The 23,702-nt window shown below is 38.9% G+C and overlaps 1 protein-coding gene across 3 annotated transcripts in view; it reads left to right on the top strand.

The window, feature by feature from the left end:
* The window catches only part of klar (klarsicht), a 351,127-nt gene that overhangs the window by 107,160 nt on the left and 220,265 nt on the right, over window positions 1-23,702 (top strand). For all 3 annotated transcript variants that reach the window (XM_034980055.2, XM_069505871.1, XM_069505870.1), the window contains 7 exons: window positions 11,367-11,728; window positions 12,858-12,984; window positions 13,857-13,995; window positions 14,778-14,981; window positions 15,314-15,412; window positions 16,494-16,596; window positions 17,326-17,456. In XM_034980055.2, coding sequence (XP_034835946.1) covers window positions 11,719-11,728; window positions 12,858-12,984; window positions 13,857-13,995; window positions 14,778-14,981; window positions 15,314-15,412; window positions 16,494-16,596; window positions 17,326-17,456 — 813 coding nt within the window. In that variant the 5' untranslated portion in view covers window positions 11,367-11,718. The remainder of the gene's footprint in view (window positions 1-11,366; window positions 11,729-12,857; window positions 12,985-13,856; window positions 13,996-14,777; window positions 14,982-15,313; window positions 15,413-16,493; window positions 16,597-17,325; window positions 17,457-23,702) is intronic.

Genomic DNA, 23,702 nt, shown 5'->3' with positions numbered 1-23,702 from the left:
TTTGTATTTGTATTACGTTGTGATTGGTAGATTTTGCTTGACCAACTTCAAACAATCACGACAATATCGAGTGCTAATGTCCGATTAACGTAACCCAATCACTCCCGAAAAATTCTCATTTATGTTGGATTGTAGAATGTAGATGCTAAAGATCTAGCATATCTATTCTATCGTATCGTAAAAGAACTTCGCGGAAGTGAAATGAAAAGAACATACTGTATAGCGAGGTATCGTTTCTTCAGCTTGGTCATTAAATCTCTCAGTAGGTATTACGACAAGAAAAACACAGGACACCTGTATAAACGACTTTGTAGGTCCGTACAGTCATATCCCCTGATCTCCATAATTACACTATTGTGGCATGCCACCCTCTAATAGGCGTGGAAGAAAAAACCTGTTCTATTTTAAAATCCTTGGCCTCGTTACATACTTCTCAGTTTGGGTTAGTAACTTGCTTCAAATATATAATAATCGGAGTTGAAGCAGCTACATGTTATAACTTTTAGAATGGTATGATTTCTATTGGATCATTCAATAATGTCATATTCATTGTTGCTCCACATTGATGTGCTATTGAAACGTTACTTCTTAGAACGCTGAACTTTTCTGATGAGTTTTAGCGTTTTCTGATGAGACCATTGGTTTCGTGATATTTTCCTTCTACTTGGTAAATACACAGGATTGACCGGCTTTTGTAACTTTCAGGTTGGCTGGAAATTATGTGTTCAAATATTCAAGTTCAAAATTCTTTATTTGCAAATATGCCAATTCTATCTGAAAGCGATATGTAGAAGCCTGGTTATAATACCAATTAGATATAATTCACAAACTTAATAGCTTTAATTTATAGAAGACAACAATATGCAGCCATTTACGCCAACATCACATCTCAATTCTCAACGTACAATGTACCTACCATCAAAGATTCAAATCTTCTATCATATATGTACGACGAAGGCGCAAGTTACTACCAAAGCTACATTATAAATACCAAATACCTTATCGCATAGATGTCGTTAACCGATACTAGGAATCGGACTTGTATGAAGCGTTGGAGGTCCTCTATCTTTTTTGTTTGTTCGGGCCCTGCCCTATTATTTCTGGAATTGATATTCGAAAGTCTTTGTTTTATTTGTACAGTAGGTACACAATTTATTTTTATTGTCAGAAAGATATTAGTTAGATAGGAAATACCTTAATGATGTCTGTCAAATTTTATAGCTTTATTTTGAATGGGAACAATAATGATTAAATAATATCGTCTCAATGGTCTAAGTCCATTGTTAAAAAATGCGAAAGCCTTTCTTTTTATTAAAGTAGTTCTAATACATAAAAGTATGATTTGGAAGTGGAACACAATTTATTGGAGTAGAGCGAAATGAAATTAAACAATTACAGATAGATAATAGAGAAAACGTGTATCCTAAATAATCTGTAGAGTACATAAAAGGAAAATCTGACTAACTGAAATATTAAGGTGTTTTACAAAGTAGGTAAAAGATTTTAAAATACATATTCCATTCTGGAGAAGGTGGTTCAAAATATAGACATGCTTTTTTTAAAGCTTGTTCGATTTAAAGCATAGAATGATAAGAGAGAATAAGGAGTCACCACAGCTATTTTGTTTATAATAAAACATAATGTATAAATTCGAGATCTATTGTTATAGCGAACATTAATTATGGTCAACAACCGGTTTGTGTAAAAATTTAAATGAATCTGTCTCTGTAAAAATTGCCTAATTTTACATCATATTTGTCCTCTTTCAGGCGACAGGGGCGACCTCCCGTCTCATACCTCGATTACCATCTTGCCCTGTCGCGGTCTGTAGGTATGGAGTAGATAACTTCTGATTATGCAAGAATAGTAATACCAATAAAAATTACTTTCATCATTGAAATATGAATTATTTTGTGTTAATCATTGAAAACCTTTCATTTTACATTCACTTGACGGCAGCGTGGGAGAATTTATAAAAACGTACGTAAAAGTATTCTCTTAATGTAATGAGATCTACAAAGTCATAGTTATTACTTCAAATTTTAATTTACATACGCGGAAGTGATAGCGTAGTAGTAAGATGTTGGACCCCTATTCGGGGGCCCGGAATTTGATCTCGGGCCTCTAACTTTTCGGAGTTATCCCTATTAACATCTAGAATTCTCAAAGGTGTGTCAAGACTGTCAATCCGTACTAGGTCAGCGTGATGACAGCAGAAGTGACTGGTGCACTATGCCCAAACCATTCTCATTTTTAGAAGAGACCCGTGCTCAGTACTGAACCGGCGATAGATTGATGATGATGACACGCAAACTTGGTCGCGTAACAGTAAAATTGGATTTATTAATTCACCGATCATTTTATTAATGAAAGATCATTGTAAAGATACTGTTACACGTAATTTGAGGACGGTGCTGGTATAGCGTATATCAAACGATGGCTAAGCACCGTTGAATTATGCTGGATATTACAGGGAGGCATTTCTGTACCAATTACTTGTCCATCTGCGTTTCTGCGATCATCATCGTTAAGATGACGGCCGTGCCTTCTAAGGATGTTGTTTCTGATGTTACAACCGTCTGGATATCAGAATAATTTGTGTCAATGCTAAGATCTTATTGGTTACCAGACATTAACCCAATTACATGGATGCTCCAGGAATAAAAAGACTAGGTTTCATTCAGTTTTCGGTTACAGATATTTGAATGTCATCTGTTCAGCGTTATAATAGAATAATTAAGTTAGGCTGAAGACGTGGAAATCTTTCGACATCATCTGAACGATTTTAAATATCAGATTTTTAACAAGCGTTGTCTTTGTAATATTATATCTATACGTTAACCGCTTTTTGTACAAGCAATGTCATATCAACATAAATTTTATTATAAGTAGACTAATATGATTGATTGTTGAACTGAATCTTCGAGATGAGCACTACATCCATTTTGTATTTACAATCTTCACCTAATTCTTTTGATAGGTACATTTTTTCTTACTTAGGGAAAGTTTGACTCTTCTTTTTAATTAAGTAGTTTCACTTCAATATCCGTGATTGTTTGGACTTTTATATCAAAAAGTTGTTGCTAGCTGTTGACGTATGTTGCAATTCAAGTTTTGTTTCGGATATTGCAAGACTCGTATTAAATGTTGAATTTACTAGTAACGTGGGATTTCTATTAACATGATCGTTGCTCTAAAGACCTCGTCAAAATTAACTAAGTCATTAATCATTTTGGCCATTGATTTACGCACGAATCACGTAATTTCTTATTCAGCGTCATCCGTCGGAGTCTTTTGCTTCACATCATGATTGCCTTCCCAGTTTCCTAATTACTCAAGTTTCCTCTTTACAATATATTGGATCTCGTTAGACTGTCAGTTACGCGGGTTATTACAAATTCGTGACGACATTACATAACACGGAAGCTTTACTATAATAATTTCGACAACCTTTGCATTTACAAGTGGCAAATTATTTAACTGCTTACCTCTATCATGTCTTTACTTGAACATAAGTTGTAGATTAAGTAAATGGCTTGCCACGATTAAATTAAACGCGAGATCCCTTGCTGTGTTATGAATAAATTATTGCTACTTGTAACTGCGTTAATGAAAGCCTAGTGAATAATTCCAACGGCAATTCCTATCGTGTAAATAAAAACATATCGTCATCATCATCATCATCATCATCATCATTATCATCATCATCGTCTTCATCTTCATGATCAACCATCGCCGACCCACTACTGAGAATAGGTCTCCTCTCAGCATGAAAAGGGTTTAGGCCACCACGCACACTTTTGAGAACGTTACGGAAATCTCAGGTATGCAGTTTCCTCACGATGTTTTCCTTCACCGTTAAAGCAAGTGATTTGAATTGTTTAAAATGCACATAACGCCGAAAAGTTAGAGGACCAGGGATCGACCCCCTGACCTCCTGAATAGGAGGCGGATGTCTTAATCACTAGGCTATCACGGTTCGAATTTAAATGAGAACATAGTTAGATAAGTTAGATTAATTACCCACCATGCCTATTCCTTAATAGACTCAATCATCTTGCATATCACTTAACTTTTAATGAAACCGCAGTCAAATGCACAATTTAAAAAATAATAATTAACATCTTTCAATTCTATACGACTTCTGGCAACGGTTACCAATTACTTCATCATCTTAAAGTGATCAGTTGCATGATTCCAACCACGTACTGTCACTATCATTTACATACGTGTACTTCGTAAGTTGTTAACCGCAATACGTTCTCTAGTTACTACAAGAAGACATTAGAATACGCTTGCGGGGGGTCAATTTGATCAGTTTAAACCAATCCGTGGATTATTAGAAAGTAAACGGTTTTAAGCGGCATGCTTTCCATACGGATCATTGTCGTGCTTGATCTGAATTGGTACCAGCTGAGATAATTTGCGCCTTATAAGTAGGTTAGTTTAGTGCTAAATTACCTTGGGAATTGCGTGGAATGTTGCCAGCCTGTGGAAATTGATGGTTCGCTTGACAACTATCGATTAGATGGTATCGTTTATGATTTACTAACCTGTTACTTTGTAGGCTGATTGAGGAGATCATAGGATACTTCCCTACTTTAACTGAAACCTTATAATCATGCAAATATTATTTATGCTGGATTTCCTTATTATTTAATAGACAGCGGCATTATTAATTGGGAAATTATTTTGCCCCCGACTAATAAATTTAACGGTGATTAATACCTAGTTGTACCTAATAAAATAAACTTGCAGGGTCTTTGGCCACGATTTCTCAATTAATCCAAATTTTTGTTTTCTTTACCAAACGTTTCTAATACGCACTGCTAGAATATGCAATGGCTTCCGTTTTCGCCGCCAGCTACAGTATTGGGATCTTCAAAAGAAGAGTGAATAGACATCTTCTTAGGCTGCATCATCATCTACTATTTGATGTGATGCAATCAAGCCCATGCCTATATAGTAAAAAAAAACTGTAATAAGAAGCTAATCTAATATAATGACCCAAGCACATTTCTTATGTGTACCTAGTACTTTAGAGTCGATATTGTTAGAATTTTGGGGATAATTATTATTCTTATCGCTTGCCAGTATACAACGTCATGAAACAATAGTGTAGCCATGTCAATACTCCTTATTGAACATGTCGTCCTTTGTCAATATACGTTTCATGACAAGACGTATATTGACAAAAGTAATTATTATTGTCCGGAAGTGGATGTCATGAAAACTACAGTGTAGGCACGTCGATATACCTTATTAAATGTCATTATATTTTTGTCAATATACGTTGCATGAAAAGACGTATATTGACAAAGGCAATTATTACTGTTTGGAAGTGGTAACGACTGGTATTTAATACAGACGTTTTGGATGACGAGGGACGAGGGTGCAGTCTTTTGTCAACCATAGTTGTGTTCGTACGTCAACTATGATGCGATAGTGTTTAAGTTATGAAGTTGTTATATTGTGATTATTATGTGATTATATGATTATGAGATGAGATGAGAAGTAAAAGCATACAATGAATAAAATATGAGTTTGATGTGATTCTCGAGTATTATTACAAGGAAATATCCCCCTGAGCTTACAATATGAACAAAGCTATTTACTCTATTAAGTATATTCTTTCTTTCGTATTAATGTATATTATGCAAATCGTGGGATTTTATGCTAGAACATTAAATGCTAATGTTACAATGATTGAAGAGAGGTCATTACTCTGTGTCTTAGTTAGATTCGTTTTTTTCACTGTAATTAACTGTCGCCTACGTGCTACGTAGAAGAAATTTGAGCTTAGCTTGGAATTTATAGTAAAGTGATGGCCTTAATCTTTATGGTGAATAATGATTGATACGTTTTGTTCAAAAGAGTTAATCGTTTCGACTGTCATCATCAATCTATTGTTGATTAAGATGCATCCGACCGCGTTAGATGTAGGTATCAGCTGTGTAGGAGTATAGAATTTAGAATGTTTGATTATATCTGTAGATCTTGTAGAGTTTACAACTTTTCGAGCTAAATTGTGAGAATAGACTGTATTATTTTTAATAACCCCAACAATTTGCCACTTAAACTTTTCTTTAATTTATTGTTCACAGAATATTCAGTTAAGTACATTAAAATACACAGACCACCTAAAGTTAATAAAACAATTGTTTTGTCTGTTATTTGAGGGGAAGCAGGTGCAAATTGGTATTATCATAACGAAGGTTGCTCTGAGATGGCGACAAAGTGGCGGTTAGGTTGCGTAATACACGCAATTTTACATATTAAATAAAATATCTATCCTGGACTTATTTTTGTCATTTTTAGCACGAAATATAGCAGTTTTTTCTTCATATTTCATAGTATACACTGTGTATTGCTTGCAAATTCTATATAATTAGATTTTGCAAAAACTTTGATTTATTATGTAGGTGGATTTAACATTTTCTCTGTGTCATTAGAATCTGTTGTCATTTCAAGTTTATGTTATCATACCTATATAGATATCTCTGTATGAATGTTATGTTTTGTTGAATTGAAATGTTTCGTAGGTATCGTCGGTTTATTGTTTATGGAGGGGGCATATTGCGACAAAACTCAATCATCAAAATTTCATTTTTACTTACTGAAACTTAAATCTTTATTACTGCGTTTGTTAAATCCAGTTTCTCTTAATAGTGTCCTAAAATATAAATTCCAGAGTTTTCTCTTCAAAGACGCGTGATATAATTTCTCTTATTGCGTCCATTTGTCTAGCTCTCTGAGCCCTCGCCTGCCTCGTTGACCCAGAAAGCCTGAAACTCTACTTGTTCTAAACTACGTACATTTATGGGAAAGAAATCGGAGCCGCATTTCTCCGCCGGGAGGGTCGCTATTGCCTATTGTAACTATTTGTAAATTGTAAGTGATCTCAAATTGTATCGTTTATATTTATACAAGCTGTGATAGCCTAGTGGTTAGGATGTCCGCCTTCTAATCGGAAGTCGGGGGTTCGATCCCGGGCACGCACCTCTAACTTTTCGGAGTTATGTGTGTTTTAATTAATTAAATATCACTTGCTTGAACGGCGAAGGAAAACATCGCGAGGAAACCTGCATGCCTGAGAGTTCTCCATAATGTTCTCAAAGGTGTGTGAAGTCTACCAATCCGCACATGGCCAGCGTGGAAGACTATGGCCCGTTTCACTCTTGAGAGGAGACCCCGCTCTGTAGTGAGCCGGTGATGGGTTGATCATCATGATGATGATGATATTTATACCGGCTGCTTTACGATTTAGTATGACTGACGGAGCTCCCTGGCGCAGTGGTGAATGCTGTGGTCTTGTAAGTAGGAGGTTCCGGGTACAGTTCCCAAAAGAATTTTTACGAGACATTTCACCGCGATTAATAGCCTCATCTAGTGAGAGAAGGGCTGGCTCATTTTTTGCGCAACGGATTAGCCTGGCTGTCCAGCGCGGAAATGCAGCCAGTATTCTTGGCACCATTCCACTCGGGTATGTGTATTGTAATGAGATAAGGTTTCATTGTAATATTTGCATAAAAAAAGAATTCATCATTTATACTTTATCTCTGGTCTGCCCCCCAATTGTGTAAGAATAACCATTTCATGGCTATCGCAATCGTCAAGAAATTCTGCCATTTGATTGGTTGATTCGCTGTTTACATTTTTTCACAGCCAATCAAAGGGCAGAATTCTTGACGATTGCGATAGCCATGAAATGGTTATTCTTACACAATTGGGGGGCAGGTCTGGCTTCAACTGTGGTTGTGGCTGTGGCGGCTATCTTCGTCCAAGCGATTTACTGTCCGTTCATCGTAACTTGACGCGTGAGAATATATTGGCACCATTGCTTTGTTTGCTTTATTCCTCAGAAATTAGGGCTTATTATTGTATGATTTGCAATAGTGCCAACATATTATGATGAACGTACAATACTTAGCGTATTGGCGCGATGCTTCGCAGAAACTGATTAGGGGTATGGGTTTAATTAAACTGCCATAATCGTTCCAATTTAATGCATGTCTTTGACTGCTCCGTTATTTATCACCGGATAAAATTTAAGTTTAGGGTTAGCATTGTTATCGAATTAAAAATGTTACCTTGCTCTCTTAATTTTACTCATATTATGATTGTTCCAGAAATTTCCTCAATGTTCCGTAACCTAAAAAACCTTGAAGACGACTCCCTAATTTGGCGATATTTATCTTGTTCCGAATCTTGCATATTAACGTAACTCATTTAATAACGAACTTCCATATGAATACCTATGTAAGTAAACGTTTTTTTTTCCGTGGAATCATCCACCTGCCCAAGAATTTCAATAAAGTAGTCATATTAATTTTATATAGAAATCAAATAGGGAGCTGGTGAACAAAAAGGTATATTTGCAAGTTTTGATTTTTTAAATTATTTTATTCATATACAATTTAGCTCTTGACTGCAATCTCACCTGGTGGTAAGTGATGATGCAGTCTAAGACGAAAGCAGGCTAACCTGGAAGGCGTCTGGCAGATTTTAATTAAACCCATACCCCTTTGGTTTAAATATAAAATTGTCAAACTGTATCTGTCCTTTTCATATAACATTAGTAAGAAGAGGATGCGAATACTCTAAAATTTAGTTGTGCTCAGAATCCGTACCATGCTTCATTAAATGAAACATCCAATTAAGCAAATAGAAAACAATGTCCTGCAAATCAAACATTCCAATCAGAGATCCGCAGATACGTTAACACGCGCTAAGAGACTTTCACCAACAAAAATCAATTGTTTTCTCCAAGTACTCGAAACGTCACTAAGTGCAAATGGCATCGGAGTGGAAAGCCGGCAACTAGGCACAATTTTCCTACTAGGCACTCCGCCAACGTCCGGCAATAGGTGACCGATTTTTTATCGGCAAAAAATACAAGATTGCAATATTGAAACGCGCCAATTTTTTTAGGTTGTGTGCGTTTAAATAGTGCGTTTCATTTTTGCCAACAAAAGACTAGTCACCGATTGTCAGACGTGGGCGGAGCGCTTTAGTTTCAAGTTTGACATCAATTTTATGAGAGACAAGTCGTCGCGATGCAAGAATGTTGGGATCGTAGTTTTGGAAAAGTATTTATATCAAGTTTAACTTGATTGATGAAGGTGTATAGGATTTTTCACACAATCATCAATACATAATCATCATCATCGGCCACCGATAGACGTTCACTGTTGGACTTAGGTATTTTGTAAGGACTTCCACATGCCACGGTCTTGCGCCGCCTGAAAAGTCCCTAGTACATGGGATAGTAAAAATACTTAGTTTTTTTTATTCAGATACAAGTTAGCCCTTGACTGCAATCTCACCTGGTGGTAAGTGACGATGCAGTCTAAGATGGGAGCGGGCTAACCTGAAAGGGGTATGGCAGTTTTTATTATACCCACACACACCCCTTTGGTTTCTCCACCTCATTGTGCCGGAACACTAAATCGCTTGGCGGCACGGTTTTTCCGGTAGGGTGGTAACTAGCCATGGCCGAAGCCTCCCACCAGACAAAAGTTGCATCTCTACTAATACCTCTACGCTCTCAAATTAAGAGTCTAACTCGATCAATTCATTACTCGCCATTCACAGCATCTGCATTCATTGGTTTATGATATGGCTTTGGCCTTACTTTGGCTTGAATTTTTTGCAATCCAAATATAAGTAAGAATTATAAAACCTAACACTAAAAGGCAGTGAATTACATAAGATTGGTTCTCATATTACTCAGCTAAAAGTAGAGCGCCGAAATAGATTTTTAAATTAAATTTGTATGTAGGAGCGCGATGTTTTTGGATAGTCATGTGACTTAATGAATATCGTACCTACCTACATGTGAAAATTTGCACGATATCATATTATTTGACGATTGCAATGCAGCAAAGTTATTTGCCTAACCTCTACCTATTTAAGATCTAATTTAAATTTTTTTAAGCTTGTGCAGCGATTTATGAATCCGTGTGATTACTTACGAAAAAAAAATCCTTGAATTGTCTAACCACGTAGCAATTAAATTAGCGATGTAAAATTCGCTATTTCAATTCGGATAAACAATGCTTTCAAGCCAGAACACCACTGTCTCGTATCTCTTAAATTCAACGTTCCATATTAGTCAAAGAAGATTAAGTTGTGATCTCCGATCCATATCTATGCTTTAAAATATTAATATTATGAATGCGATAGTGTGTCTGTCTGTCTGCTAGATTTTCCCGGCCCATCCGTTCAACTGATTTTAATGAAATTTGGTACAGAGTTAGCTTGCATCCCGCGGAAGGACGGACATTTTTATCCCTAAAAATTGAAGAGTTCCCACGGGATAATCAAAGACCTCAACTTTTTCCCCGGAAAAGCAAGAGTTCCCACGGGATTTTTAAAAACCTAAATCCACGCGGACGAAGTCGCGGGCATCATCTAGTAGTCTAATAAATGTTACTTAAATTATAAGCTGGAAATCCCCGTAGGTTCTTTACAAACAACACAAAATATTTCGCTCTCGATTTGATTTTATCCGCTTAGTGCCAATATTTATGAGAAGCAAACAATCATAAACAACCGCTCCGATAAATGTAACTTAAATTACTGTTAAAACGAAATCTAGTTTTCAAGGCTAACAACACTCTGAAATAATAAATCAACATAATATTATCTAGATTCAAGCAGTTACCTACTATAGTTATTTCAGATCAATTCACCTGTATTTATTGGGAGTAGTATTAAAATTTATAGGTAAAGGACGGTTAGTTGCACCTTATCGGTATGATGTTAGTCATAAAATTGTTACGGTCTTCAACCATAAGCAGTGAGGAATTTAAAATGCCAGTGTGTCATGCGCTTCGCACGCACGTTAAGTGAGTTTGCACCAAAAAACAACATGCAAATGTTTAGCAGGTCATCGTATGTGACGAACCTCATAACTAGTTTTGTTGAATTTTCGTTCGCACTGCAGACAATCCGGAAAATCCTTTGATAGATTTCAAGATTTGATGAAATGTCTAACCAGTTACTCTTGAACAAATTACATCTCTTACTCTTCGGCAATTCCAACGCAGTTCGATATATTAACAGAAAACAGAGTTTTCAACATGTTTCTATGTGAACAGTTCATCTACAATCATAGACCTATAATCTACAAAACATTGAGTTTAATTATTTAAATATTCAAAGATAACCAAATTACGTTTGGATGGAGAACGATGGGCATCGCGTTAGGGAGACTTCTCTCGAAGTATATGTAGGTACTACGTATCCATTAGGTACCATAAATAACATTTCACAACCATCCAACCAATCCAACACAATGCAATCATTTTAGGTATGAACTTGCTTGTACCAGGAATATTAAAGTATTGTTTCTTTTTTTTCAGGACCGGATCAGTAAAACACAACAAGCGCAACGAGAAGGCAAGGCAACAAAACCCGCAAAATGTGACCACCGAACGATGCACCACAAGCCAAACAGCCAATATAATCTTCAAATTCATGAGTCTTGTCTCAAGATTACATGATTAAGAGCACACTATTTATTGTATATTTAACTTTAACATAACGAATCTAGTCGCCGTAGTTCTTTTAAACGAAGCAATTTAGACATTAATAAGAGTAAAGCAAGACTTAGTACAAAGAAAAGAGACAGTACAAAGGACGTACGGGAAGCCTAATGTTGATTTAAGAAAATAAATTGATTCAATTAGAACTTTCCCGAAGACTCCAGTCAAGATGTCCACAAGTGAGTATCAATTTTTACTAATCAATAATCATCATCATAATTTCATGCTGTGGACATATCGTCGTTTAAATTTTAACACTACGTAAGCCATTTTTTGTCGGTTTTAACATTTCGAAGCCATTCGTTAGAGAATCTAAAAGAGACGACCAAGAAAAAAAAGAAGAAAACAAAAACGAAACAAGAAAACGTCCAACAGAAAATCAAAGAAATAAAAAGTAACTGAACGGTATCCATAAAACAACCCAAATTTCTCGAAACAGCAGGTGTTTTCGCTCTCCTGTAAAGTTGCTAATTTTTAATTACGCGGTGTTAGAACTTAAGTGACGCTATGCCATTTCCACTGAACCTTTGTCATCCAGCTGCTTCCTGCCAGCGTCTTTATATCCTCGATCCATCTTGGGAGGTACACCACACTATATTACTTATACGCTGTCTCCACTTTTGAACTCGCTTCAACGGCCATCGCTCCTCCAACAAGCATGGCCTGTCCACAGCTATTTCAACTTGCTGATGGTCGTGGCTATGTCAGTGACCTTGGTTGTCCTGCATATCTCTTCATTTCGAATTTTATCCTTCAAATCGAGACTCCCGACATAGCCCTCTTCATCGCTGGTCAAGGAATTCTTTTATGGATCTTTCAAGCCATTTGTTACTGTCTACAGTGTGAAATGTTGTTAAATTGAAAATATTCAATTTAACAACATTTCAGGTTAAGAAGCGGCCTCGTCCTTTTACATTAACCTTAATGTCGTCGAACCGGAAAATGATAGCAATTCGAAGGTTAAAAAGTGCGAGAAAGATAATTTAAATAATTTTAATGATATAACGCGTACTACAATCAGGTCATGATGTAGGTGTACCTAATGATGATTTAAGAAAAAATACCGCGTAGGTGTTTAAGGTCAACTTTGTGAAAAAATGTAAATGTAGATTTAATTGCATTTTGCATATGGTGTGGTATGGATCGGAATAAAATTATTTTACAGTAACGGAACAACAGCCCAAAGAATATAAGCTGGGGTTCTCATATAGAAGACCACGATACATCATACAATAGGCTAATTTGAGGGGCTTAGTAGATTGTTTATAAAGTTAAAGTTAAATTAACCAAAGGTAATTCACGTTTCAGGTTACGAGAACTGTGCAAGTGTTTTGAAGAGCAGCTTCTCGTTGTCTTCGCTCCGATCTGCGCCAGCGCCGCCTAACGGCCCCGGTGACCAGCTAGAGCGACCGTACCACAGTCTAACAAAAAAGAGGTAATATTACATCAAAGAACTAAGAATTAAGGCAGATTGTGCGTGTGCTCAGGAACTTCACAACCTTGTTCCTCCTTCACCATTCGACCACAAAACAGAAAAACCGTGAATATTGGCATTGTTATGTGGTTGACAATTGACATCTAAAATCTACTCATACGAAACGTTTTTGCTCAACGTTTCTGATACGAACCGCTTAAGGTGATACCCTTCTAGCGTCCATATGTCCTGCCACGTATAACCTAAATACCTTGAAAGCAAGAGTGAATAGGTATCTTCTAGGCAAGCGCGCTCCAACCTAGACCTCATCGTCGCTTTTTTAAGCTTGATTGTTGTCAAAGCAAGCTTATCACGCAATAAAAATAAACCAAGTATTTTTATCAGAACTTGTTTTATGTTCCTTTGATCCCGATGGATTGGCCGTGACCCTTGATTTGAGTTATCACCCTATTGAATTATAATAGGTGTAGCTTGACACCTCCAGCTAACTTCACTTACAAGTTACAACCTCATATTTTTATCAACTTTTGGAAGTGAAGTAATAATTAGCCGACGGTATGAAGCCGTACCGTGCTCTTCCTGTTAACATTTAGCGGATTTAAGGCTGGCCAAATACAAAGTAGACTACAATCCGAGTGCAAACTTGGTTTGACCTTTTCACGGCCCGCTGATTACGGGTGACAGATTTTGAGGACAGGCGTAGAGATACATAGCTTGTTTTTCGGAGACGAATATTATATAGAGATGCTTCTGACCTCGAAAAATATCTTTATCCCTCAACGGTAACAGAAAAATTAAAAAAAAATCAAAGCGTACGGTCTACAAGTTTTTGGTGCCGAAACCAACTATAGTCCTTGTTGTTCACGTTTCAGGAAGGAGCCATGTCGAGAAGCGTGGCGAAGAAGTTGGGGAAGTGCGGCCAGCGGCGGCAGCGCAGGCGACGACCTGTGGCCGCTGTTGCAGCACCACTATGAGTACATTATGGACAATCAGATCATCGACAGCTGCAAGGTACGTCTCTGCACTGTTCAGTCATAGCGTCATATCTCATACGTCAGAGTTGGTCATCGATTCTTCTTCGTGTGCCGTCTAATTTGATATCGGCAACGAAGGCAGAACTTTGTTCATTGCTATTTTAAATAGTGATCTATTGTATTCCATTACAAGTTAGCCCTTGACTGATCTCATCTGGTGGTAAGTGATATGCAGGGATGGAAGAGGACTAACTTGGAATATGTATGACAGTTTTCTTAAGCTATACTTCTTATCGGTTTCTACGCGGCACCGAACCGGAACGTTAATTCGCGTGCTGCCACGGCGTTGCCGGTAGGGTATAGTCAGGGCCTAAACTTTCAACCAGATCAGTCCAGAGCACCAGGAAGGTCGTAAAGGACCTGTATGTCATATTTAATCACTGGCTTGCCACGTATCGCCTGGTGGCTGGACTACGGGACAAAACCCATTCGTGCAAGTCAGCCAGCGGCGCCTGCTGCTTACGCTCTTCTGGGACCATTAAAATCCCTACACACCGTCTGAGGCGTACCAGTAACACAAAGATGCGTTTCCCGACTCGAAGACTGTTTTTCTGTCGGCAGTCTCTACGTAACTATCGCCCGAAACTCTTTTAAAGTAGGGAGGCGGTTATTATGGGTGTGACTGTGCCCGATTCTTCTGCGACCGATGACATGAGAACCCGCATCACCCTCTTTCATGCGTCCCGCTGCAGCTTTGATATACCTAATCTAACACATTGGTAGAAATTATTGCTAAAACGTATTCCTTTCTCGTTACAGGAGGCAAACGGCGAGCTGTTGTCAAACAATTCGTCAGTATTGCAGAACAATCCACGGCTGCTCAACCCCACATCGAGCTTCAACAGACAGTGGTCGCTGAGTCAGCTCATATCGGAGTTCAGTGAACTCTGTCGCTGGCTCACGCACGTCCAAGAGGAGATATATTCTAGTCCCGAGAACCTGTCCAGCAGGAAGTTGAGAATGGTAAGATTTCACTATCCAATATCTTCAAATCTGTAACCAAGCTACATAAGTTGAGCCAAGTCCAAGAGGTGATAATATTATATTCTTGTCCCTGACCCTGTCAAGTAGGAAGTTAGGAATGATGAAATTTTGTATCATTTTCTCCTTGTCTCCAAACGAAGTTATTAAGTTTAGTTAAGTGTTACAATACAACTTACAAGATCAGAAATATCTGTAACTTTAGATTCAAGGTCAGAAACGATGATTTTTCCAAGTAAATATACTTACTAAATATACTAAGAGTAGGGATATTACAATTTTCAAATGCAATATTTCTTCTTGTAATGTTTCAGAACCGAATGTCGGAGCTGGTTTCGGTGGAGCCTCGCCGCGCTAAGTTCATGGAGCAAGCAACAGCGATTCTCGATCGTATCCCAGAGGCTGCGGCGGAGGTAAAGACATTTCCATAATAAACTGGTGTCTGGTGCACTTCGACCGTCCGTTGTGCCAGATCCTTCATTCCACGCACAAGCAAACTGTGGAACCAACTCCCATCGGCGGTGTTCCCACTATATTACAACATGGGGTTAAAAAAAGGGCGGACAAATTCCTAAAAGGCCGGCAACGCATTGCAGTTCCTCTGGTGCTGAAAATGTTCATGTATCTCTATTTAAAAAAACTTTCCAATAAAAGCACAAAAATTCATTTACGTTTCACATTCCTGTTTGGATTACAGGAAATATGTGTACCTTTCAACTTAATCTGTCCAGTAGATTCGGAGCATATTGGGTGTGATAGACAGACAGACAGACACACAGATACATTAGTGAACCTATAAGGATTCCGTTTTTTTTATTCGGACGTACGGAAACATAAAAAAGATGACGAAAATACAGACTAAAGACAGACTAAAGACAGACTAAAGACAGACCCAGTGTTAGTTCAAGGCTCGGTTTCGACATACATATCAAGCGATTAAAGTCCAACGTATTGGAAATTGGGAGTATTCATGTACAACCCTCACGCGATTTTTACAAAAAAAAAAACCGCTCTTCACGACGCCAGCGCTGCGCTTTCAACGGGAACACGCACTTATGGTGCCGCCAGATGCTTGTGGCAAACAACATACAGCGAGGATCGGCATACACCAAGATGGCTTGCCTGCCAATCGGAAGATTCCAAAGCGTTGGCATGGCAAGCATACGCAAACACCCGTCCACATGCTTGTTCGCTATTTGTCGCAACCATCTAGCGGGTTGCGAAGCTGAAGTGGCAATGGGCAGGGCACATAGTTCGTACAACCGATAGACGTTGGGGTCCCAAGGTGCTGGAATGGCGAACTCGCACCGGACGACATCAGACGAGTCGCAGGGAGCCGCTGAATCCAGGAGGCGCAAGACCGTGGCGTGTGGAAGTCCCTACAAGAGACCTATGTCTATTGATTATGTTGATGATGATGATTTAGCGGAACCAATACGTTTCAAGATTAGAAATAACTTTTGTATTTGACCTATGTTGGTGTTTGATCGGCAGGTGACGTGGCGGATGGAGCATCTGAACGTGAAGTGGGAGAGCCTGCGTCTGCTGCTCAGTCCGGAGCAACTGAACCGCGACGGAGACTGTTCCGATACTGTCGGTTAGTTCTATTTATACTATACTATACTCTGTCCACGGAAAGAAGTTTGTATAGCGCTCTCTCTGTTTCGTAATCCCATACAAATGATAGAGCCGAAAATCTCAGTGGACGTTAACCATTTTGAGACACCCGAATCCCGGGGGATCTGAAGTCTGATATCAGCACAGGAAAAAGTTAGACTTACCATAAGAGATATCTCATTCACAAGATAGTGTAAGAGCGGTTACGCACTGCATCCGATCCGAGTCCGTGAAAATACGTTCCTTTTGTTTTGTATGGTAGCTTATGATACATGTCGTAGATAATCGCAGGTATTCTCACGGATGACGGACAGAACTCGGTTGACGGAAGCACACGAGTAGATATATAGACCAAAGGGGAAGGTTCATAAGTGCAGTGCGTAATCGCCGTAACTGTGCTTACCATAGATTTTATAGATCGTCATCATAATCAACAACTCATCGTTGGCTCACTTTTGAGCACGGGTCTCCTCTCTGAATGAGAAGGCTTTGGCCATAGTCCACCACACTGGCGAAGTGCAGATTGGCAGACTTCACACATCTCTGAGAACATCGTGGAGAACTCTCGTGGAAAAGCAAGTGACTGCCTTTATTTTTTAATACATACAATTCTCCGAAAAGTGAGAGGTGTGTGCCCGGGATCGAACCCCCTGACCTCGCGAATAGGAGGACGTCGAACCACTAGACGATAACGGCGTTTATTTCATAGATACAGCACATGAACTCCGGTGTCTGCGGCGCTGGCTACACAGCATGGAGGGTCGCCTGCCGCCGCCGGCTTTGGGAGCGGCGCGGGCGGCGCCCTACCACGAGCTCATGCGGAAACTAAGCGAACACCAGGTCAGTGAATCTTGTATACAACGACTAAAAGGACATACAGAGCATGTTAAGAATAGTGCCAAGCCGTATCTAGTCTCTAATAATCCATGTTATGTCCGTGCCATTCGCGCACTCGACCGACTCGCTAACTTTGTAATAATTTCAATTTATATATAACTGGCTGCCCCGGCGAACTTCGTACCGCCTGACCATCGATTCTTTTTAGGATTTTTTTTTTAAATTTCTCTCCGTAAGAACCTTCCTCGTACTTCAAGGAATATATTATAAAAAAAGAATTAGTGAAATCGGTTCAGCTGTTCTCGAGATTTGCGATCAGCAACACATTCAGCGATTCATTTTTATATAGGTATAGAGAAGATATCTGTCACAGGCTGTACTCACGTATTTAGTCGACGTTAGCCCGACTAGTTTCAAACCCATCCTAGGTCCTTTTTCAAGGGAGTCAGTGCGCGCACGTGTCGCGGTTGAGACTGCGAGCTGCGCATGCCGCTGCCCGTAGAGCCCGTTGTGGGTTCGAAACTAGTCGGGCTAACGTCGACTAAATACGTGACTACAGCCGGTGACAGATATCCATACTAATATTATAAATGCGAAAGTGTGTCTGTCTGTTTGCTAGCTTTTCACGGCTCAACCGTTCAACCGATTTTGACGAAATTTGGTACAGAGGTAGCTTGCATCCCGGGGAAGGACGTAGGCTACTTTTTATCCCGGAAAATTAAAGAGTTCCCACGGGATTTTTAAAAACTTAAAACCACGCGGACGAAGTCGCGGGCATCATCTAGTTATATATAATGGAAATCACTTACGATAGTTTAAACGCTAAAATTTCAATTTACCTACTTTGTTTTGTATAAAGACGCAGTTGATTTAATACTTATTGTTTATTTGTTAAATTTCTAGTATGTCAGTCCTATTTGGTAGTCCCGTCGTCTAGCACTTTTGAGAGACTCAAAAATTATAATAAGTGATTCTCTCAAATTGTCATAGTTTTACAGCTGCACTAAGAGTCGCTAATCGTTACTTAAGATTGAGTTAAAACGAGACAGATTTATGTGAGAGATATAGCTCTGTCTCGTTTTAACTAAACTTAAGTAACGATTAAGCGACTCTGCGTGCGGCTGTTAGAAATGTTAATTTAGTCTTTGACGATGGGACTGACATAATATATAGGTCAGTGGTCACTTATAAACTCCCGATAAAAATATCATATTAAAAAAACCGGCCAAGTGCGAGTCAGACTCGCACACTGAGGGTTCCGTACTACAATCGTATTTTATCGACATTTTGCACGATAAATCAAAAACTATTGTGCCTGGAAATAAATAAAAATTTGTTTTAGAATGTACGTTTAAAGCCCTTACTTTGAAAGTTGAAAATAGGAACATTTATTTATGACCACAATTTAATTTTTTATGTGATGTAACCACAAATTCACGGTTTTCAGATTTTTCCCCTAATGCCAGCTATAAGACCTATCTACCTGCCAGATTTCATGATTCTAGGTCAACGGGAAGTACCCTGTAGGTTTCTTGATAGACAGACGGACAGACAGACAGACAGACAGACGACAAAGTCATCCTATAAGGGTTCCGTTTTTCCTTTTGAGGTACGGAACCCTAAAACTGTGTAATAATTATTAAATAATTATTATTTATATATATACTCTTTCATTGTGGTACACATTTGTCGTGCCGCCTGACAAAGTTGCTGTAGCAATGTTTGCACAATGTAAATAATTGTAAAATTCATGTAAAAGTTAAGATAGTTGCTTTGCTTACTCGTAATTAGCCTGAGATCTGAGCGCACTTTGACTTTGCTCAGACTTAAGACTTAAAACGAGACAGATTTAGGGATGATTTATGCCAACACGTGGCAGGCATGAGCTATGCCAGTATGATAAATACAGCCGAATAAAAAAAGTCATGAGCTCCAGTTTTACAAAACATCGTGATTCTGTCGATGACAGGCGCTATTCTGAGGTTGAGATCTATAGACCGCACTTTGACTTTGCTGAGGCTTAAGATACTGGTAAAAGAAGAGTACGTTACATCGCTGGCATAAGGGATGATTTCTGCCAACATGTGGCGGGCGCGGGCCGTCCCACGATGACGCGCGGACGAGGCACGGATTCAAAATATCACGAACATTTTATATGACGACCTCCCTGGCGCAGTGGTAAGTCACCACTTCTAAAGTAAGTAAAGGCAAGTAGCAATAAAGTTTTCATGAAGCGGTGATAGCCTAGTGTTTACGATGACAGGAGGAAAATTAAATATCACTCGCTTTAACGGTGAAGTAAAACATCGTTAGGAAACCTGTATGCCTGAGAGTTCTCCATAATGTTCTCAAAGATCTTTGTGCCTTGCCTTGCTTTCATGGCGGTTTCCGTAACTCTCCTTACAGCCATCAGCGTCGACCGACCCTGTCTAAAGCCATATTGATGATCGGAGAGGCCGCCGTGGTCTGGCAGTAGTTGTTCGATCCTGTTGAGAAGGAGTCTCTCCATTACCTTGCCATAACAGGCAAGCAGGCAGACTGGCCTGTAAGTCTCAAAGATCTGTGAAGTACCAATCCGCACTTGGCCAGCGTGGTGGACTATGGCCAAACTCTTCTCATACTGAGATACATAATTATGTACTCAAGAAAATAATATTTGTTTTTGAAACATTTAAGTCAGTCTTTTCCGTGCAAATCAAAAGTAGGGAAGATAAATAACAATGAGTTGCATTACTGTATGGTTTTCGCATACATAAACTATAGCTGAAGTTCCTATATGTATAGTCCGCGACAGGTCGAGATGGCAATCGTGCTATGAGGCGGGGGGATTTCCCCGGTCACCCTCACTCGCCCGCACCGGTATAGCGCGGTAGCTGAGCACAGTGCGGGACGTTCCTACTAGATTATAGATACTAGATTAGATTGATTGTTCTATGGCCTTTTTTGTTCAATATGTGTTAGATTTAAATTGGTAAGTACAAATATTTATTTTAATTCTTTATCATCATCATCAACATCACCTATGTCCAGCAGTGGACGTCTATCGGTTGATGATGATGATGATGATGAATCTTCGTATGTGTAATATGCTTTTTTCAGGAGCATCTTTTTAGATTTTTTAAACTTGTGTAAAAGCAAGTCCAAAATAGAATCCCAAAGTCGTGGTTTTAACCACTAGTCACTACTACATTACAGCTATTTATATTATGAGCTTATACATAAATCGAGAGAAACAAAACAAGTGTATCGATAAGATCGGTACAAGTGAAATGCATGTAAGAAATAGGTACGCAAAACGATACCAATCTAAATAGCTAGCAACAGGCTACGCATTGCTGTAAAAACATTGTATAACTAACTAGCTTATGCTCGCGACTTCGTCCGCGTGGGCTGCACAAATTTCAAACCCCTATTTCACTCTCTTAGGGGTTGAATTTTCAAAAATCCTTTCTTAGCGGATGCCTACGTCATAATAGCTATCTGCATGCCAAATTTCAGCCCGATCCGTCCATTAGTTTGAGCTGTGCCTTGATAGATCAGTTATTCAGTTAGTCCGTCGGTCAGTCAGTCACCTTTTCCTTTTATATATTTAGATAAGTACCGAGTGTGCTACGACTCTAAGCCGCAACGCAGCGATGACCTTAATTAGCACAGGCTCGAGAGAGCATTGTTCCACGCTATCTGCGCCATCGGCCCCCTTTGTCCAATTGAATTATTATATTCGCACGTGAAACCACATTGTGCTGTTTGCTAATGTCATTAAGAGATTATGCTAATAGATATGTTTTATTTTGTAGCTTGTGCTTGTAATGTGTTAGAGCCTCAATAGCTCAACCGGTAAAGGAGTGGACTGAAAACCGAAAGGTCGACGGTTCAAACCCTGCCCGTTGCACTATTGTCGTACCTACTCCTAACACAAGCCTGACGCTTAGTTGGAGAGGAAAGGGGAATATTAGTCATTTAACATGGCTAATATTCTTTAAAAAAAAATAATACAATATATGTATTTCATACATTTATACACGTACATCTAATGCTTTATTCCTAAAATAACTCTTACACTGGAATTCATAGTCAAGATAGGGCCTTCTTCAGAGGACGATTCAAATGACATGTCATAACTCATATTGAACCTTTATGCAATGCATTAAGGTTGTGTATGATACAACATGTACTCTGAATCATCTTCTAAAGAAGTATCACCCGTATAGCCCGAAATCTTATACGTATAGGTACAATACAAAGGTCAGACTTCCGAGCTCATTTGTTTAGAGAAATGTGTGCCATATATGTATTAACATCATACAATACGACTCGAATGCTTTGCCTGTAATCGACTAATAGGAAGCCATCGGTTCCGCCGACTTTCTAGCACGACGTCAAAATTTACCCCAGCGCGTTGAATTTGTGTGACATGTCCTTATCTAGGGCGGGATTGTTTCCGAGATAACGTTAGCGTAACCGCGGGGCCACGGCTTTGTCGTTTAAGGCCATGTATCCACGTAGAGCTAGCGCGCACCACGGTGCGTCGAGTTGCGGTGCGTTTTAAAATCCGTGAATTTAAATCTATCAAAATCCGGTGCGGAATTAATTCTGCAGTGCGCGCGCTTCTATGTAGTAGTAATGTTTGTATAGAATCCTAACATGGGGGGTTACCCGTGTTAGGGTCCCAGTACTGACTTGAACATTTAGTCTTTGGAAATTATCATTTCTGCACATCTTTCTAACCTACTGCCTCTCTTCTATGTAAACAGCGCTTGAATGCTTTAAGATGGATTCATACTGAACCATATACAAGCCGGGCCCTATAGTGATAGCAAAACAAGTAGTTTCAGTCCAATCTGAAATTGCAACATACCCAACTGCGCAAACCATAGGTTAAAGTCCACTTGCATAATGACAATTAAACTGATTTAGTTAAATTTTGTAATGCATCAAAAAATTAACTAAATCAGTTTTAGTTTGCTTGTGCAAGCCCCGCAAAGGCCTGTGTAGTACACTACGCAGTCATAAGCGTCATTGCGATCACTGTACTTAGTTCCGTGGCTCTACCGCGGTTGTTTGACAGCTACAGTGTCACGATCGCAATCATCTCTGATTGGTTAATGCTCGCTCACTATTGGCCACAATGCATTGTTGCAACAAGAATCGCACAAATTCAGCCAATCAGAACAATTGAGATTGTAATAATGATTGATGCAGGTTTTAGACAATCGCCCTACAGGAGATCGAATACACGGTATTGCAGGGATCATACAAAATTGTACTATAGGTCTTGTCCCAACCACAAGCAATCAGTCAATCGTTTATTTGCTGTAAATGCAGGTAAACAAAGATGTTACAATTCACTTAGTATTACCACATTTATCATGCAATGGCGTACAAGAATCCGGTATGTTTATGGTGTAGCGTGAATCCATCTTTAAACTGTCGCTTAAGCGAAAAAGCAGTGGCCCTTCTGTAAGAAAGTGAAACGTGAGCATTACTTTTAAGTACTGCAGATTGCGTAATTAGTATATTAAGTTTATGGAACAATTAACTTTAAGGGGACATAAATGTACCGATAAAACCACAAACGAGCTTACTAGTGCCCGCAAATAACGAACACAATTGGTAGGTACATGTAACTATAGCCACTTAAATAACAAAGGCGGAATTCCGTGTATTGAATCAAATCAAACGGTGGTTTTGTTTGTCCGTCAGTCACACTGCAACGGAGCCATGAATAGACGTGTTTTTTTGCATAGGTATAGTTAAAAATATGAAGAGTGACGAAAGCTACATTTTATCCCGGAAAATCAAAGAATTCAAAAAATCAGAGAGATTTAAAAAAAATCTTAATTCACGTGGATGAGTTCGTGGGCTTCTGCTAGTTATAAATATGGAAGTGTGTTTGTTTTTTGGTTTGTTTTTCAATCGGCTGCAATGGAGCAACGGATCGATGTGTTTTTTTGCATGAACATACTAAGCAGTAGTTTCTCATAATATGCGGCCGGCCTAATAGTCAGACCTATCGACGAAATGACGAAATATACTGACGAGGTCAGCAGAGGACAGACTTCTGCTTACGTATTTTACGGCGCTTCTAATCCTGCTGACGCCACTTGGATTTTAAGAAACTCTTTTGTTTCAAAACTACATATTTTACTCTTTAAAAAAATTCTCGGCTCTGCAATCAGGAATGTGACAAACATCTCTCGAGGATTTGCTTTGATTTGCATTATGTTGAGCTTGTAACATAAGCTTTTA

The sequence above is a fragment of the Maniola hyperantus genome, chromosome 21 (assembly GCF_902806685.2).
Source record: "Maniola hyperantus chromosome 21, iAphHyp1.2, whole genome shotgun sequence".
NCBI lineage: Eukaryota > Metazoa > Arthropoda > Insecta > Lepidoptera > Nymphalidae > Maniola > Maniola hyperantus.
Note: the sequence above shows the minus strand (reverse complement) of the source record. Positions and strands in the feature narration are given on the sequence as shown.